Genomic DNA, 20465 nt, shown 5'->3' with positions numbered 1-20465 from the left:
CCTGCTAACACTTCAACTTTTTCCAGTTCATACTCCCGAAGATGTTTCTCCAACAGACATTTCACCTGAAAAAAGCTAATTTCAAATAAATATGCTGCTATTTAGAAGCTCTTGCCCATCATACTAATCACAGGCCCATTTTTCCTAGAAATTATCTTTTCTGAACATAAATGTTTAAAATTACTAAGATGTATTCCAAGAAAAAATTAATAAAGAGGCAACTTGACTTGTCTCACATCTGTCTTACAAATACACAAAATATATGAGTAAATATACAATTATTTGAAATATTTATATTCCAAATACTAACCCACCGTACCATCAGTAGTAGCATTTGTGACAAAACCACTATTCAGAGTTAAACAGCATTTCCATCCATGTTTTATTTGTCTACTCTTATACAAGTATCTGTGATGATACATTTTTGCAAAACATTCACTTTCTAATTTTGACTTTAAAAATTAAAGCATTACTGGACCAAAAAGCACAGCCTCCGATTTGGTTACCTCAAACTTTACAGGCATGACAATTATCTCAAGAATGTCAGATTAGTTAAACTAGGACCCAACAGTAACAGGACTGTGTCACATTGATTTTGACATTAGTTTGTTAATAGTTTGAACTTTTTCATATGTTTGCCAGCTAACCTGTATTCCAGTAAGTAATGTAAGCAGGTTTTCAATTAAATTTACAATATTTATATGCATTTTTATTTGTGTTTCATTCAGCTTGAACAATGAAAAAGTACAGGCATTCAAAATCTAGGCACTAAGCACCAAGTTAACAGCATTGCAGAGAAATAATTATTTTCTTTGAAGTTAGGCTTTCCTGGGACAACTGTATTAGTATTGTTTCAAAATATTCCCTTTCAACTGGTATATTGAAAAGCCACGAAGGAAGGCTCTGCCAGGTGTTTTTATGCAATATTCTTTTATATGATAGCTAGGAGTTCTGGTACAAAATAATCCCCCAAATGCCTAAACAAGAACTTCCTCTACAAGAAGCATGAGAAAAATTCCCAGAAATACTACTGGATTTTTTTTAAGTCTGTGTTTAATAACAAAAACACTTTCAGGATGTTTTGTTTAGTTCTTTCCTACTCCCCACTGCTTGGTAGAACTTCCCTCCCTTTCCTAAGTGTCATTTAAAATTCACATAAAGAGTGTATGCTCTTTTGGTTATGTTTCATTTTGAGAGAACCAATAAATCACCGTACCCCTGGATCACAGTTCTTGCCCACAAAAAAAGTCAAGATGCACTTCTGGTTCCAAGGATCAACAGACAATTATGTCAGCTTCATGAAAACATAGTACAAAAGACTCATTTTGCCATGTTGACCTTATCTTATGAAATAAAGATAAAGCCTAAAAATTGTGGAAACACTGTACAAATAAAAATCCATGAAATGCTGATTAGAATGGGAATTCTTCATTAACATTGCTGTAAAAATGCTGTAAAATGTAAACTAAGATAATGTGAGGGTACACCAAATTTCATTCCTATTTTTAAATATAAAGATGATTTGGGAAGATTTATTAAATATACCAGTAAGACTGTTATATGAATGGTTTTTCTGATTAACCATATTCACAGACTATCCAATTTTTTCTTTTTAAGAAAGAGCAATGTCCTCTGTAAAAGCACATGCAATCAGAATCAGATTTTTGTACTCAAAATACAACTTCAAAGTTTCTGACAGGTGTTTATTCCAGATGCAGAATGACTGTTCACTTTAGAGGCATTTCTGATGTGCTAAGTTTCGTTGTATGGTCAACCTATTTTATCAAGGAAGCCTGAGCTACAGAAGTGAAATCTTTTTAACTGTTTTATACTATTAAGACTACTATAAAAATAAAGTACCAATATAATTCAATTTACAACAGGAAAAAAAGCAGCTATACTATACTTGGCTTAAAGTCTACATCTATATACAGACGTGTCCATTTAACTAAGCTTAAAAAACCCCAACCCCAAGAACCCTTGGTTTATTAAACATGAGGCATTATTTTAAAGTATAACTCCCCTTTAGAAATGTACTTTAGGCTAGTTGTTTCATGACTCCTGGTTTTTAGATCACCCATTCTACACAGTCACATTATCACATAGAATTACTAGACACAAGACTCCAGCTATTTAACATACACACCAAGTGATGAATCTCAGGCTTTAAGAATACAACGCAACCAGTATGCCCAAGCAAAGTCCTTGAGGGTCACAAGGAACATCAAAGCAGTGCTTGGTGTTTTATACTGTATGGTGAACCTAAGTGGACAAGAAATGTTTTCTCAGTAACAGGTTATTGAAAAAAATCCAAACCATCTACTGAATGCTAATATGCATAAGGCTTCATGGTTGCTCCTGATATAAATTTTAATTATGAAATACCAATTTGAAATGTTAAGACACTTGCTGCATAGAAATAGTTTTTTAAGCATCCTGGATCCTCTGAAGTCACACCCAGGGTTTCCATCCAGGAAAGAGCTGGCTCAGATTTTTAGGGTCCATGGCCTGCTGTATGAGGAGGTTCACTTGCCCTCCTACACTGAGCACTGTTCCCTCCTCAACACCTTTCAGCTTCTCCTGCAGTCTCATCAGAACACGCTCAGCCACTTTGTTAAAGCTCTGGTCGTCACTGCTGGCAGAATAAAAAAAGAAAAACAGGTGCTCTAGATACGGATCCTGAACAACATGAGCAACATTCAAGGAGAAAACCATAAAGCAAGGCAAGAGTGTAGCAAGAAGACAGTAAGAAAAAAATCTTGCACCTGGCTTTTCTTTTACGTTCCTGTGGATCAGTACTGAGCGTAGAGCTCATGTCAGCCTCATCCTCTGGTCTCTGCTGCAGATACAAAGCTTTCAGGGGGTTCATGGTCCAGTCGAAAAGAGGATCATAGAGCAGGACCTACACAGCAAATAAACCTCTTTTTAATTAAAACTATTAATTACAGCTATTTCAGCGCCCTAGCACTGTTGGTAATGCTCACACTAACCACAATATTAGGAGCTTAGGTGTTCTGGTTTGGTTTTGTTTTTTTTAACCAATAGAATTGGGCTAAATTGCTTAGTAGACAACCCAACAATAAAACTGCATCTGATCATTTGCAGGTATTTGTGTTGTTTATACTTCAACTCAGTTTTGCCACTCAGTCCCATCTCAGCAGTGAATAGGTAATTTTTTAATACACTGCTAGGCACTAAAAAAAATCACTAGTGTTTAATGTAAAGTATAAGCTGCTCTTAAGAAGGAGCTTTATTCTCTTCTTTGTGACTTATGCAAAGAGGATTTAATTCAAATGGCACTACTCCTGCTGGAAATTTTGCACTATGGCTAGAAACATTTAGATATGAAGAGAGTAAAATGCCTGAAGGAAACAGTTCCCATAGAAAATGCTAACTGTTTATAATTTTACTGAAGAATACATGAATTAACAAATCTGGCCAACACTACCACATTCAAATTCAGTACAAAATCTTCACCTTAAATGAATATTTGGTGTAGTAATACATATGAAGACAAAGACAAAAAACTGAAGACATTCTGGCAGGTTACTGTTCAAAAGAATGAAAAATGCTTACCTCTACAATAGTCAGCAAAGCTTCTTGAGAATTTCTCATAACAGCCATTGTTTTCTCACAGCATCTAAAAACATTTTACTGTATTTTAGGTTCTTTTTGGTAAAATGTAATGGCATTTTCATGATTTAAATACTGGATATTTGTACTCTACTTAAAATTTCTAACACAAGAGTAACCTCTTGTACTGCCATTTGGAAAAAAAAAAAGAAATTTAGACACGTAAGACCAGAAGGAGACTGGGTATTTCACTGATTATATTCTCTAAGAGAAAGGGATGACCTGTTTCACTGTCTGAGATGTTTCTATACACAGAATTAACCGCTGAGTTAACACTGCCTGTTGAGGTGTGCCATGATGGCAGAGTTGCTTGGATGAAAGAAAACTTGTGTGTCAGCGGTGCTCTGCAACATGTTGGAGCACCTTGGTAGGGTTCCTTTATATGAAATGAACAGATCCAGTAACCAGGCATTAAGCAATCTCTGAAATCTCCGCTGTAAGTTTAGATATAGAAGTTGTTATTCACTCCTACTTTCACTCCCAAGCAAACTAAGCTTGTGTAAGGAATGCAGAGCTTTCCTATGGGACAGGTACTCCACTGAAAGGGATTAGGCTTCCTGTCTACTTCAGGATGAGAACACCTCTCCCCCCCCCGAGTTATCATGTTCACATTCAATGATCACATCACATGTGATCATGTTCACATTCAATCCTGAAATGACTTGCTTATGGCATTTACCCCAGCACTGTTCATTACAAGTCAGTCTGGCTGAGGCAGAAACAGCGCCTGCACCAGTGCCTTTTATGCTGAGTTTACTTCAGCTGGAGCCAAGCAATTCATGTTTTTCTGTATAATGGGGCAAAAGTTTTGGAAGTAACACAAAACTGTGAATTTAGAATAGAAGTGGCAGTGACTGTTTCTTCACGGGACAAAGGTGTACTAGGAACTACTTATTAACATTAATTACTGCCTTAGAAAGACAACGCTTACACTATATACTTTTTTAAAGACATTAAATTTGGGGTTTGCAAGCATTACGTTCATGAACATCATCAAAGACTGGAATGAGAGAAATGTCCTGCTTCTTAGGGCTCTCATGGGTCATTCACAGGATATAGGATGGAGGTTGACAGAAACTCAACTCTTTAGGGATTTTTCTGTTTCACAGTTCAAATCTATTGTAGGATTTATATTTTGTACTTGCAAAGTGGTATCAAATATATGATCCAAAAGGGGAAAAGACTCCAATTTACTTACATAAAACTAAACAAAAATTAGAGTTAAAACAAAATTCATTCAAAGACATTGAATAGTTCTGAATATATAGTATAGGTCTGAAAGAACAGCTTAGTTCTGAAGGAAAAAAAAATTCATCATTCTAAATCAGTGGTTAGTTGTGGAGCCTTTGGAAATACTGAGCCCTCTCTGAATGCCACAAGTGGGTGACAATAACCCATTAGCTAGTGAAGAGTATGAAACACTGAGCAACACTAACAAACTTGCAATGGGTTATATAAACATGAGCACATAAGTTAAAGGTCAGCATTTAGGTATTTCATTATTCATATTATCAGCAGAAATCTGAGTCTCCCCTCTAGCATTAGAACTATTTAACATGTAACAAGAATCATAATGCTGGAAGTATTCTGCTGCCTCCTTATCCCTATGCAGTATGGGAGCACTTACCTTCTGAAGACTCCTTCCACGCCAGTAATACCCATTCCATCCACAATGTCCCTGGTTAATCTAAAAGGAACAGTCTCTGGTGTGGGAAGGATTTTACCTTGCTCAAAAGCAACCCCTAAACAAAAGGATAATAGATGTTTAATAAAAAACTTCATGTAAAGAAAAATTAATGTTTTCTTGCCTGTCCCACTTACCCAGATCTATATGCACTAGTTCTGCTGTTTGTTCATCTATCAAGATATTCTGAACATGTCTGTCTCCAAGTCCAAGAATGTAGCCAACTGAAACAAAAAGGTAAGTGCTGAAACCATATTTACATGTAATAAAAACCAGAGAAAGCTTAAGATTAAAATCATTGTAACAGGTACAAACAAATTACAAGTGAGAATATTTCTTCTCCCATATATAGATATTACCCATGAAAGAGCAAATGCCATTCACAAATCCAAAAAAGTTTAACTGAATGCAAATGCAAAAAGGTTGTTCTCATACAGATGTGTATTGTTTTATCTACTCCACAGAATTCTTGGCCATTTCTCTTCGTAGATAGGTTTATCAAATATTGCAGCGTTCAAAAAAAAAAAAAATTAAAATGAAGTGCACAGTAAAATTAGGTTTTGTTACTGTTACTGTTTTATTTAAAAAAATCCAAAACAAAACAACAAACCAACAACTGACTTTTACCTAAGTCAGTTTTAAAAATCTCCAGTGATCCAAATTATAAGATCTTTCATGTAAAGCCTATTTTAGTGCTTTACTGTCCTTAAATTAGAAAACCTACAAACAACATTGCCTTTGGTGCAATTTACACCCATTACTGTTTTCATCAGCTGATGATCAGCAGCAGTATTTCCTACAAAAATCTTTCATGTGAATTCTGCTAAACTGTAGATTTACTTTCTTTTTTTTTTCCAGGAAAAAAGGGAGTGTATAAACATGTTAGCATCTAAAATGGGATCTACTGCAATGTATACAATTTACTAACAAATGTCTTTGAGAGACTCATTACAGAACTGAGCCATCCAAAGAAGATCCACAATCCAAATACATATATTTCTTTATTAAAACAAAGGAAAAATGCCAGAGCCTAAATAACAATTTCAGCCATGGCTGATGATGCCAGTACAAAGAAAGTAAAAGACTGAGCTTTTCAACTCAGTTAAAACATCTGAGGCTACACATGAAATGAATATATGTTAAATGGAAACAAAAGAAATAAACAGCCAGGTAGAAACTTTAAAAACACTACCAGAACCTAAAAATACAAACCACTATATAAAACAAATACAGAATTTCATTCTATCTTTCTACTGCAGCAGATATTGGGGTGGGGAGGAACAAATCAGAAATCTTAATTACAAAAATAATGCTGGTGTTCTTGCTGGAATTTTTTGCCCTCTACTATGCCTTTTGTGGCATGTGATAAAAACAGAACAGCCACTGCTTCTGAAATGGTATAAACTTTTTGGTTACATAATCTAAAATGCCAAGATAACTAAGACAATGTAATACCTATAGAAGACGTAGCCACACTACGAGTGTATGCCAATCGTTTTTCAAACCACACAGCTGGATCCAGGAATTTTTCCATGCAGAAATACCGAAACACAGGTTGAAAATTCTCACAGACTTTCATGAAGATTCTGTATTTCTCTTCGGGCTGTTTCTTTTGTGCATCCTTTAAACACATAAGAAATGTTTTACCCATGACTAACTGCTTTGGAAGGAAATTATGTCTTCCTTTGAAAGAACAGATTCCTACTTTCTACCCTCTCCCCTCCATCAAATGCTGTTCTCACTCCTTTCTCTGAGTTATGAGTTTGTCTCTTTTAAAGCAATTACTAATGCACCTATCTACCTGTTTTACTAAACAATTACATTTTCATATAACACTCATGGGCTAAAAAACGTGGAAAAAAACCACACTCCTATTTCTTTGGTTCAGCAGGTGCATGTATTTTACAGGCATGTACAGGTAAATGCATCTTGCTGGGAGACACTTCCATTCTTGGCACTCTCTTCTGGTACCTTTGGTTATCTGGTGGCTTCATGTCACTGTGAGAAAGTTACTCTCACTCATTCCCATGCAAAAGGTGCACAGAGCCAAAATTAAATATACTTTAATCCTGTTAATGCTATAGACATTTAAAAGGAAGTAATTTTCCTTTATATACCCACTGTCATGGGTATATAAAGGAACAGGTAAACCTGTCTGCAATTTTCTAAACTTACGGTGAGGTGCTCTGTGGAATTAAACTAAAAGTCTGAATATCTATTCATTCCATGCCACTGATCATATTCATTATTATATATACTAATAGTATAGTATATAATTCTCCATAAATTTCCCCTCTACCTCCCAACCCCCTGTAAATATTATAAGCCAGCTATTTTTTTTGGTGGTTTTTTAAGTTATTTTGACTCACCATCATTATTTTTTGACATTGATAACCAGAGTAATCTCCTGGTCTGTATCTCTTGTGAGCTCCTTCTTCGACATTCACAAGAAACTCCCCAATGGGAGTTGTTCCTGAACACCACTCAAGAACACCACTTCTCTGGGAAAGGGGAACCACCTGTAAAAGCAAAACCATGGCTGCACGGGGAAGGGTTATACACACAAAACTATGAATAGGCATCCTGCAGAGCATGGGTGCACATCTGTGTTTGTTTATAAAGACAAAAAAGGACAAACCATACAACTGATCACAATACATGTTTTAAATACAAATATATATATAAAAATCCACTCAAATTTTTTCTACCAAATATTTGCAATTTTTTTCCTAGTCCTGAGACCCTTCCACTACCATACTTCAGTATAACTTAACAATTCTCCTCAATGTGCATGTTTATTTTGGCATTCTGGATGACCTATGACAGCCAGCAGGTCACTCTGTTGGAATGGGATAACACAGGCACTGTGCAAATTGCATACAAGAAGTAAAATCTCACACAAACACATGGTAGCTGTGTGAACATATTAGGCTTGTCTTTGTCTGCTTCCCACCCCAGGGAACAGTTGCTCACTGCATAACTGGCTGTAATGGTTACCTCAGTTCCTGTAGCACTGGCCAGAATGAACCATTTGCCTGCCCTCAGTAAAACAGTTACTGCCTTTTTCCTTTAATTTCATTTTCTTATGAAAGTGTCTTTATCTCATAATGCGACATCCATTCTCTTTTTCCCGGATGTCATTCATTTTTGCACACATAAAAACCTGATTTTTAATTGAAGATTATCCAAAAATGTGACTTTAACTCCGCCTGAGAATTCTTAAAACCACACTAGCAATTCAGATAAGCACCTTTAGAGGTTCCAGAGTGCATATTTCTCATTTGTCAAAGACAAGAGCTTATCCTTCAAGAATACTTATTCAGAGGTCACCTTCACAGCTATTATTATCATCCCAAGCACATAAAAGGACGGAGGAAGGGAAAGTGCCTCTTCAAATACATTTTCTGCATTCACAATAAGAATGTATTGCTGTATTCCCAACTCCAACAAAAAAGTTCTGCAATTCAAATTTCTCATGAATAGACCCTAGACGGGACTTTTGGATTCAACTGTAAGGGATATTGCAAGACTAAAATTAATTATTAAGGAATATCACAAGACAAATTAATGAGAATTCATAAACAAACTTGTATGCTCAAGTCTAAGGACTAGAAACTTACAATTCAAGGCCAGTGCACGAGTTGATTTCTTTTCAATTACAGGTTCATATAAAGAAAGCTTTGAAGAGTATTTAAATATATATTGGGCATCAGAAATTTATTTTAAGGATTTAGAAAAAATTAAATCGTAATAATTAAAATGTATTGTTTATTCCATACCTTAAGGAGCAGTGATTACCTTAATAACACATAAATAAATATCCTTTTATATTGTCTTTGGGTTAAAAAAGTGGAGAATAGAGAAATACACTTTATTTCTTTATTGCCACAGCTTTTCAGGGTTACCTTGTATCTTCGGATATTTAATTTTCTCTTTCGTGTTTCAGTGTTTTGCTGAAGCAATGTATTGCACATCTGGAAAACCTGTTGCATGACAGCATCTTGCCTGAGGTCATCACGTCCCTTCAGCAAAAACAGAAAAAGCATTTAAAAGACTTTTCAGTATCCAACTTCTTGTTCAGCAACTAAAAAAATTATTTAAAAAAATTGCACAACCCCCAAGTTACTTTTCCACAATAATCATATGCAATAAAATGTAATTAACAATTGATTTTTTTCTCTGTATTTGGTTTTCTAATAGTGCTCAGCTGCTTAAACAGAACTATCATTAACTTAAATCATTACCTTTTTCTTTTTTTCTGGTAAATATTATTTAAGGTTTCAATCAACCTACATGCCTTACAGCACCCTTTTTAAACATAGATGTTTCATTCAACCTGTTTAGCAACCCAGCACACAGCTGAAGCAGCATCAGTTGGCACTGCAGTTCTGATTATGGGATGCAGATTTATGCTTCTCTTTAAAACTTTTGGAACTACCCCATACTTAACAGCAAAACAGAATTTTCCCAGCAGCTGCTCCATGTTTACATTCAAAGTCAGTTGAGTCTAAAGAGAATTTTTTTAGAGATTTGTATTTCTATGTGTATCCTTTTGATTGTCTCTTAATTGTACATTTTTTTTATGGGGAAGAAAAAAGGAGGTATTTAACAGAAAATTTGATGGTTTTTATTTACTGCATAATCCAGGTCACCAGCTAAGACATGACCAGGCAAGTAACAGGTCTGGTAGTTGTCAGGTAAGCTACTGGATATAACATGCACTGCTGAAAAATAATTACAAAAAATTTAATACTTATTGTTTATATTATACTATTATTATATTACTTATAATATCCTTTGTAATATCCTTTATTAAAGTATTCTTCAACTGACACTGAAACGTGAAAAGTCTGCTCATGGTACAGAAGTGATACATGATAAAACTGACAGAACTTAAAAAAAATTCCAGCATGCCAAGTCCCTGACATGTAATTACAACTGATAGAACATACCTTAACCAGCTGCCTCCTTTCTTTACCATCTGATCCTACACAGTCTATTATTTTAGGCAGGTTCATGCCTCCTGCTAAAAGAAATTCTCGCTTAAAAGATCTTATTGTGACCAAATTTTCATATTGTCCTGTGGGATCCACCTGAAATTATAAATAAGTTGAAATTAATATAAATATTACCTCCATTTCACTCAGAGTAAGTGTTAATGAGTTGTTTGCAAACCTCATTAGCAGACTATATGCTAAATATTAATACAAGTATTCCATCATTTACAAGGATAATACTCACAAAAGCTACAAAAATATGCTGAGCAAAGGAGTTTTTCTGATTCCTCGTCCACCTCACTTGTAGAGGGGACATGGTGCTGCAGACTTCCACTAAACAGGCTGTGACAATGTTAGCCTGTCCCAGCTAGTATTGTCCCAAGAAAACATTCACACACAGTTGGGGGCATTAGGCTTACAATAGGCTGCAAATGGGCCCAATCTACAATCCTAAACCTGCTGCAATTTGTAGGATCTGTATCTTCAGCCATTCTTCACATCCTTGTGTCATAAAGCAACCCTACTCAGTTAGCTGTAATGAAATACAGCTCCAGCAATTTACATCCCAGACCTGCAACCATTTCAGTCAGTTTATACTGGAGAAGAAGAAAGGTAAAGAAAAGAACAATCGAGTTGTACAAAAGAGCAACACCTGGGGCCAATAGGAGCCCTACAAACAAATGTTATTTAGCATGAGTGGCAATTTCTGGCCTCTGAAGTCAAACTGCATAAAGCAGTCCCTTGACTTATTCAGCTTTATAGATGCAGCCTGAGGGACTTTAACACAAGGAAGTCTAGCTTAGTAACATTTAAATTTAGGTGTTGGCCCAAAAAGCAACTCTACGCTCCTGAAACTGGTATGTTCCCTCGGTAGAGCATGTGGCATTGAAGAGTGAGTGCCTATGCACCCATCCAATCAACCACTTAATCTAACAGGAATGGATCACACCCCATTACTGAATGGTAAAAACCTACAAGCTGGCCATTTAGGAACAGGAGAAGGCATATCTATTAATTCTCATACCTTCAGGACATTAAGTGCCTCTGAGCTAGCACTTACAAAACAGGAGATTCAGACTCCCTAACCCTCTCTGTGATTTAGGTAGTTCATCACCCCTTCTGATAATAAAAGACTAGTCATTGGTAACGCTGGCAAAGCCATCTTTGTACAATAAACCACTATCCAGGAACTAAAAGACTTGGTCTTCTAAAGCCTAAGGAAACCATCTCAGCCTGTATCTCCCATAGGCTGACCTATAAAGAACCTGGGAATTGGATGAAGAGATATATGCCCTGACTGCCACTACAAAAGCTTGAAGCTGATTCTATGATTTGATATTATAGTCTGTATTTATTGCAACTTCAGTCACCTTAATTTCCATGGTAGGAACAACAACATCCAAGTCCTTCAGTTTAATAATTGGCTGGTCAGCTGGAATACTTATTTGTTCTGTAATTAAAAGGAATTAATAGTTTTAAGTTCAGAACTAGTAACATACATCAAAATTGACAAAAAACAGCTTACACTGTTTTTGGGACCCAAAACCTCATTGTATACTTTTGTCAAGCTGATGAAGACGATCGCAGGGCAAATGCAGATTTCTGGACTTTGATATTCAGAGTCTGAGCCTTACAGTGCACGTAATTACTGTGACTTCTAATCCAGACTAAGTTCTACCAAAAATAGGACACAGTGCTAACGCCGTATCTCTTTTAACTAAATATCAATATTTAGAAATACACTTTTTAATCTGAGAAAACAAAAACTATCTTCACTATTAAAACAAACATTTTTCCAAGACTTACTTCTTTGAGATTTCCATGGAGTAGCATCTACATTTGCTAATGTGATGTAAGCATCACAAAGTGCTCCAATGTCTCTAACCATATGAGCTCTCTTTTTTCTTACGATATTGATTATAGTGCTAGCAGCCTCCATTCTGTCCTAAAAAACCCAAAGGAATACAAATGTCAGATCTTGCAAATTACACCTTGTAATATTAAAGATATATTATAACATGCAGGCAATAAAGTACAAATGAGATATGTCCTATGAAAACAGAGCAAACTGCAGTAATGGACAGTCCTTTGTGACATGAACTAAAATAATCAGAAGAAAAATTCTGTGCTGTCTAATCTGAGATGATGAATAATGTAAAATATTATTGGGAATGGAGAGGGGGCAAATGTCTGGGCAAAGTGCAAAAAAACTGCAAAAATTCTTCAGAAAAGAGGAGAGGTAGGTTTGGATGTTCTCCCACCATCTGCCCACTTCTGTTACGTCCTCCCAACTGAAGAAAAGTCCTGTATGCAAAAGGCAAAAACCTGACTATGCATTCCTTCTCTGCCTGACTCTGAGACACTTGTGTTTAGCATAATCCCACTCCAAAGGGTGGGACCACAAAAAACCCTATAAATTTGAGAGAAAGGTGGAAAAAAGCCACATAAAAGTGTGCTGAAAAAATGTATCAGTATGGGGGCTAAGAAGGCAATGACAACCGTGCCAGGCCTGCAACAATGGGGGAAAGAATGGGCATTAATCTAGGTGAGAGATGATTCCAAAGACAGGTTCCAACAAAAATTAAGCAATAACAACATTACATGAAACTACAGTTCAGTATTACCTATCATCATGGCTTTTAACATATAAAGGAACAAAGGATATACTGCACAAGGCCAAATACTTAGGTGCAACAGATGTTACCACTCAAAGCAGAAAAAATACTCAATTCAGGATGTACTTTTAACAATAAACCCACTCAAGCCTTTCTTGCATCTAAAATGCTTTTTACAGAATGACACATCAAGGATTTTTATCACAAAAGTCTTTGCAATAATCGGGGCTATTTGTGGCAGGAAATGTTAACTGTATTTTGTTCAATCCCATAATTACTTCTTTTAATAATAATTACTAATGTACACACAAAGGGGGGGGGGTTTATTATTAAAAGTACTTTTTCCCCCCTACTGTTTCTTAACAAAAGCCAGCTGATGAGCTCTGCACTAAAATGACATGGTTTTTTTTTCATTTTTTAACAAAATTAAAGGACTGAATGTGATTAATAGAATAGAATTTTTTGTAGTCACCACATCAAGCTGGGAGATTTCTTTCGGTGCATTTTTAATTAACTTATTTCTTCTTATTGCATCTGGTTTTGTGAGGAGTTCATCTTTGTTAGCATTAGCCAAAGCTAATATTATAAACAAAGTATGATGAGGATGATCCAGTGAAATTCTAGACATTAGCTGTCAACAAAAACAAAAAGATCCTATTATTGAAAACTGTACAGAAGAAAAAAAAAAGATACTTAATTAACATTATTAATTCTTTTGAACTTCTAAGGTTCCTAAGAAGAAATAAAATGGTAATACTTAGATGGTATTTCCACAACTGAAAAAACCATTCAAAGTACATTCCTACAGCTGCGTAAGTCTACTCTTATACAACAAGAAAAATCAATTACGTAGAAAGGAAAAAGTCCCCAATCCTCTTTCCCCACCATACTAATTTTGCATCACTTATTTTTAATACACCTTGATCACCTATCTAACTTGTTCAGCTACAACTGCACAGAAGAAGATGGATATTGTTTAGAAGTAGGCACTACTAAGATAATCAAGATATCTTTAGATAAGAAAAGCATAAATTACATTATTCAGAACTTCGTGAAATCCTAAACCACCCATCATCTTAGTTCCCATCCGAGCAGCCAGCTGGTACATCAGAGGCAAAAACTTGTATGAGGGAATCTTCTGTGCATTTTTCTGTAGTAGAGAAAATTCAGTTAGAAAGCTGTACTAAACACCAAACAAAAACTGTAATCATAATTTTTTTTTAAACTAAGAGTAATCATGGTTGTGTGATCAAGTGGCAGTTCAGTGAGTATCACATTATCTTGGCCCATGTCTCCTAAATGCTACAAGTCGTTCATAGGAAAAGTAATATTTTCTATTCTACCTTTCATAGCTTTTCACCTGAAAGTATATATAATTTAAACAAGAATAATGTACCTAAGGATGCTCATGATGGGTAGTTTCCAAAATATGTAAAGAACAAGGGGACCACAGTAAAAGCTCATGAGATATGCTTAATCATACAGATTTTTCAAATTAAAATGCTAAATTAAGTTAAATTAAAATGCATTGAGAATTACAGGTCTCACTGATGAAAAACTAACTGATAAGCGATGACAACTGAAAAAAGCAAGTTTTGCAGGAAAAGTTAAGCAGCTACATAGGAAAGCATACTGCACAGCACTATAATTCATCTTCTAGAAACCTAGGAGAAGGAAACGAAATATGGATATTTTAACTGTCGAGGGATTAAGAAAAAACAGAGCAGACATATACCTTCATCATTTCATTGACTCTATCAACTCCAGGATTTTCAAGCCATAGTGAACAGAGTCGGAATATCCACATATCATGTTCTTCTCCACTTAATAAACAGCTGATATAGTTCTCCACTGCTTTACACAGGAAACGTTTACGATCCTCAGTTAGGGCTTGTATGGCACATTCATCCAGTTCCAGTTCTCGCTGAACCTTCACTGTGTATCTATGTGAACAGACATTATTTTTAAACACCACATTAACTCTTAATGAACTTGTAGCAAGGACATCCCTAGCTCTCTTACTTACTAATTTAACATTTTAAAGTTGCTTTGTATGTACAAGCACAGCAAAATAAACAACTGAGAAATCAAATTGCGGGAGCTACTCCTTTGGTGTATGCACAAAGACCCACTGCTCTAAGTAAATTTTCAGTCAGTGTCTTCTTTTAAATGATTTATTCTTAATATTGGTATATGTGTGAATATACAGAACAGATAATTTGTGTAAATACTTCACTTTCCAACAGCTGAAAGTCATCTTTTTCTGCCCACTTTCAATTGTTCTTACTGAATCCATATTAAATAATTTAATATGGATTTAATATACTCCGTATTAAAATTAATTCTACTCTTTCACTAAATGTGTAATGGAGAAAAATCTCAATTCATTTATTTTCACTCGGTAACATTTTCTTTGTCAAATAAACTGAACAGATCCAGGGAATAAACATGAATTCCAGGCCATGAGCATCCGTACTGTTTAACTGCTGTAACAGTCCTTGGCTGAGTTTTGGCCCACACTACCTAGCACATGCATAGACCATGTTCAGGCACAGTTCAGAAACTATTCACAGGAAGCACTATGGATTTGGCCACTGTTTTGTGGAGAAGGAAAAAATCAGCCGTAGAGATGTGACCCATACTGTGCCTCTTGCCCAGAAAGTTGGTAGAGATGGAGCCTTTGAAAGCTCCATAGTAACCACCTCTCCATTTGAATGCTCACCTGTTGGTTTGAACTCTACATTCCCTGATGAGGCCAACCTCCTCCTTGGCCTTCTTCAGTAGTGCTTGCTTATTTTCAAACTCTGAGGATTTCATGTAATTCTCAATTCGCTGGTACTGATTATCAGAGAAACGAGCCAAAGACAGGAAAGCCTTCATCTTTCCTTTCTTCAGCTCATCACTGCTGTCTCCACTGTGGCTTGCAGCAATTTCTACAGCCTAAAGGGGAAGAAACAATAATGGTAAGATGGATAATCAGATAAACAGTGCTGCATAATACTTGATTAAACTCTGTTATCAGAGAAAGTTGGTTTTTTTAGGGGGGGGCGGGGTTGAGGCTGGAAAGGACATCTGGAGATCATCTCATTTAACCCCTCCCGCTCAAGAAGGATCACCTGCTCAAATAGATTATTTAATGTTGCCTGTGATGGAATATATATGCATACAAAATGAAATCTAACAGAGTATTTTTCTCATAAGTGAATTTAACCTTTAAGAAGCGTTTCAGTGCAAACAGCCAAAAAGATTATCCTGTATGAAACAGATTTAATAATCATACAGGCGTTTACTGCACTTATCTATCTTTTAGAGTAACTAGGCATGAAGTTTTACAATAGTCTTAAAGCCTTATATCACAGGATGGTGAGAAAAAAAAAGGAAGGCAGTCCAAAAAGTGCCAAAAGGAAATTATATATGAAAGTCATGGATTCAAATCACAGTGATGAAAGCACGTAGATAGTAAGAGAGAAAAGCAACTATGATGAGTTTCACAAATCAGCATGAAATAAATAAATGCAGAGTGGACAAATATTAATACAAATGTTTCTGTAACTGGCTATGAGTTTAAAAAAAAAATTACAGTAGTTTGAAACACTAGAACAAGACCTTCCAGCACCTGTCAGGGGTAACCTTATCACTCTCTACAACTACCTTAAAGGAGGCTGTAGCCAGGTGGGGGTTGGTCTCTTCTCCCACATAACAAGCAACAGGACAAGAGGACACAGTCTTAAGATGTGCCAGGGGAGGCTCAGGTTGGACGTTAGGAAGAATTTCTTCACAGAAAGAGTGACTGGACATTGGAATGGGCTGCCCAGGGAGGTGGTAGAGTCACCATCCCTGAAAATGTTCAGGGAAAGATTAGATGTAGCACTGAGTGCCATGGTCTAGTTGACATGTTGGTGGTCGGTCATAGGTTGGACTCGATGATCTCAGAGGTCTTTTCCAACCAAAGCAATTCCCTAATTCTGTGAAATTCTGTGGCCACACTGAAAACCTGATGAGTGAATAATCTATCCTGAGAAGGAAGGAATGGTAATGTAGAACAGGAAACTAGACTAGTAGTTGTAATCACTGCACTTCTAAGCCAATATTATACGTTTCACTGTGAATTCTATAAACCCATATTCTGAACATTTTATAAGATTACAGTGTTAACACAATACAATGTGAAACTATGTTTTTATAGGAAACCATACTTTCAATCCAGAAAAATAAAGTCTGCTTGACATTCTAACACCATATTTTAGCACAGCATTATCTCAAAGACAGTGTATTTCAAAGACCAGATGCACCTTTTCTAAGTATTTCTGCATGATGACTGTAGGGTTTTCCAAGCATGTTTCTGCTAACCAGGTTCCGCACAGCCTCAGACACTCGGTATACATCAATTTCAGGTGAGGATCATTCTCAACCTTTGAAAAAGCAAGTTTTGGGAACAAAATTAAAGAGAGGGAAGCATCAAAAAACCCCACCCCTGAATAGGCAATTTCTAAAGTTTTAAACCCTGAACAGATTTCAATCGCTGAGGCCTATTACATATAATGCATCTACAAAGTCATTCACCACCCACATCTACAGCAGTTGATAACCTTAAATCACATTCACATTCTATGTTAGACTAAAGGAAAGCATGTGTTTTAAAATACCTGATAATCCGAACAATGAAAAGCAGAATAAACCAATGACAATATGTAATAAAAAATACATAAATTCACAGCATGTTTCCGTAATTGTTATTTTCTAATATCCCCATTTAGTCTGAAGTATCATAGTACAATCCATAGGTAACATTCAAGAATCATGATAACTATGTGTGATCACTAAATTATTCAGACAGATCTCTACATGGAAATTGGATTAAAAATGCTCCGAGAAGATGATGGAGCAGGTTTCCAAAGGACGTGACTCCGGATCAGATGCTCAGCTTTAACTGTAGAGTAGGACAAGTTTGCAAAATGCTTTTAGTACATATTAAAGACCACATGATCAAGATGGCAACACTGACCGTGAAATACTGAAGTATATCATAGGCTGTGAAAACACAAATCCTCCTTACATAGGTAGGGTAAATGTAACACTGGAAGGATTAAATTTCTGGACGGCCTCATCAACTATTCATGGAGAAATCACAAAAATCAAAAGACCAGCAACTCTTGATTTTGCCCTGATATGTATGGAGAACTTGGCCCAAAATTATCCAGCTTTTCTGTGTGACATTCCTTAATAATGTTTGTGAATTCAAAGTAAATGTCTTTTACCCTCCAAAAGTACTCAAAGCCATCATAGCTAAACATAAATGTAAGGACATGAAGGCATTTTTACCACATTGCTAACGAAGTTCTATCCAGAGGGACCTGGACAGGCTGGATTGATTGGTCAAGACCAACGGTATGAGGTTCAACGAGGCCAAGTGCCAGGCCCTGCCCTTGGGTCACAACAACCCCATGCAGTGCTACAGGCTGGGGGAAGAGTGGCTGGAATGCTGTCCAGAGGAAAAGGACCTGAAGGTGCTGGTCGACAGCAGCTGAACATGAGCCAGCAGTGTGCTCAGGTACTCAAGAAGGCCAGTGGCATCCTGGCCTGTATCAGCAATAGTGTGGCCATCAGGACCAGGGCAGATTGTCCCCCTGTACTTGGCACTGGGGGGACACCTTGAATCCTGTGTTCAGTTTTGGGCCTCTCACTGCAGGAAAAGATATTGAGGTGCTGGAGTGCATCCACAAAAGGGCAACAGAGCTGGGGAAGGGGCTGGAGGAAAAGTCTTAGGAGTATCAGCTGAAGGAGCTGGGGTTGTTTACTCTGGAGAAAAGGAGGCTCAGGAGGGAGGGACCTTATCCCTCTCTACAACTACTTGAAAGGATGTTGTAGTTTCCCAGGCCACAAGTGATCGAACAAAGGGAAAATAAACATCAAGTTGTGCCAGGGGAGGTTTAGATGGATAACAGGAAAAATTTCTTCACTTTAATTTTCTCTCCGGGGAAAAATTATTTAAGATCCTAATTCCACTTTCTGAAATTAATTCCCATAAGTTTATACATTATATAACATATACCTGAAACCAATCTGCATCTAATTTTTTTATCATCGTTTTAAGTATATTCAGTGCAAGACTCTCTTCTTTTTTAGCCCAGAAAACCTGAGCTTCTTCTAGTTGCCATTCGGAAATGCCACATCCCTCTGGATTGTGTTGTTTGATCTGAAACATAGCTCTTTCTGGAAGCTGAAATTAAAAAAATAATAATAAACAATTCTTTAAGTGAAATACCAGTGTCTCACAGCAAGTTTTGTTTTAGACTCCATTTGCTCTACTTGTGCAGCATAGTCTGCCCATTCAATGCTACGAATTTATTTGCAGCAAAGATATGAAGTTATTTTTCTATATACTCACAGAAAATCCTGATTTGCAACAAAAACAGACTATGGAATTAAACCTCACAAACTCTAAAATAAAGTATCAACGTTCAAAATTTTAAACTGGAGGTATATAGTAAAGAAATTCTGTTATAAGTACCTACTGAAGTAATGGATTTATAGCTTAGTAATTATTATTATTACATCATTATATATGTTTTTACAGATCACAGAAAAATAATTTTAAACATGGTACCACCATACACTAATTCTTTTGCATGCTACCTCTTCACTTGTATCACTGGTGAAGTAACATCCTCATTTATTTAGTAATCTAATACCACTATGACAGTACAAAGAGCCAACTAGGTTTTTACAATGTAAATATAGCGACTGAAGTGTATTTTCATGAGTTGTCCGACCAATAACCAAATCAATCAAACTTTTAAATAAGCAATTAAAATGTAAGAATGCCTGTAAACGTAAGTTTGGGTAGTTCAATTAGTGGTCAGTGTGATGACTCTGTATGGTACTCTTACTTCTGATGGATAGTAGTGGCACCAAAGAGAAAGAGAAGCCATTAGTTGCAAAGAATGCTTCTTCAAAAACTTTCCTGCATCCAGATACGTTGTATTATCAGCTACTGTTGTGTCAAAAGGAAAGGGATATCATCGCATAGTCTGAAAGACTGAAAAGGCCCAGAAGGATGCCCCAAAGGTTGCCCATGACCTTCAACACTGAAAAGGCTGGAATGATCCTGTTTTCAGAAACACGCTGGCTCAATCTTTCAGAACCTTCTACTCGACCCAAAATATGGTACCCCAATTTTAATCATCTTCTGTAACTAAAAATCAGAGTGAAAAAAAATTAACTTCTGTAGATGCTCTTCTGGGACACTCATTGCCACAGTGTTGGTAGCTGGGCAGGCACAAGATAAAAAACATTTGAAGTAATTTTCCCAAACAATTCCAGAGGTACTGGGTAAAGCTTCCAAATTCATGAAATCAAAGACAGCTGTTCTGCTGATTTCATCGTTACTCATACAAAGAGTTAGAACCTTTCTGAAATCAAAGTGTAATTTAGTTTCACATACGTGAAGTGTTAAAAACCTTTCCAGGTTCTGTATTTAGCTGGAACTACTTTCTGTAGAGGTCCTGGGAAGACATCATTGCTCTTTAAGCTCTT

General features: G+C 36.3%; 1 protein-coding gene across 3 annotated transcripts in view; it reads right to left on the bottom strand.

Moving 5' to 3' along the window:
* Positions 1–358: 358 nt before the first annotated feature.
* ATM (ATM serine/threonine kinase) overlaps positions 359–20465 on the bottom strand; it is a 65383-nt gene continuing 45276 nt past the window's right edge. Inside the window, exons 47-63 of one of the 3 annotated variants that reach the window (XM_064645233.1) lie at positions 18982–19149; positions 17222–17341; positions 15652–15869; positions 14665–14872; positions 13966–14079; positions 13402–13560; positions 12121–12259; positions 11685–11764; positions 10270–10410; positions 9223–9339; positions 7687–7836; positions 6773–6938; positions 5455–5541; positions 5261–5375; positions 3577–3640; positions 2766–2902; positions 359–2635 (exon numbers count right to left, since the gene is read on the bottom strand). In XM_064645233.1, coding sequence (XP_064501303.1) covers positions 2452–2635; positions 2766–2902; positions 3577–3640; positions 5261–5375; positions 5455–5541; positions 6773–6938; positions 7687–7836; positions 9223–9339; positions 10270–10410; positions 11685–11764; positions 12121–12259; positions 13402–13560; positions 13966–14079; positions 14665–14872; positions 15652–15869; positions 17222–17341; positions 18982–19149 — 2367 coding nt within the window. In that variant the 3' untranslated portion in view covers positions 359–2451. Of the gene's footprint in view, positions 2636–2765; positions 2903–3576; positions 3641–5260; positions 5376–5454; positions 5542–6772; positions 6939–7686; positions 7837–9222; positions 9340–10269; positions 10411–11684; positions 11765–12120; positions 12260–13401; positions 13561–13965; positions 14080–14664; positions 14873–15651; positions 15870–17221; positions 17342–18981; positions 19150–20465 lie in introns of those variants that run through there. The other 2 variants (XM_064645234.1, XR_010428258.1) reach the window with 2 other exon arrangements.

The sequence above is a fragment of the Pseudopipra pipra genome, chromosome 2 (assembly GCF_036250125.1).
Source record: "Pseudopipra pipra isolate bDixPip1 chromosome 2, bDixPip1.hap1, whole genome shotgun sequence".
Taxonomy (NCBI): Eukaryota; Metazoa; Chordata; class Aves; order Passeriformes; family Pipridae; genus Pseudopipra; species Pseudopipra pipra.
The sequence above is the reverse complement of the archived record's forward strand: the minus strand, read 5'-3'. Positions and strand labels throughout refer to the sequence as shown.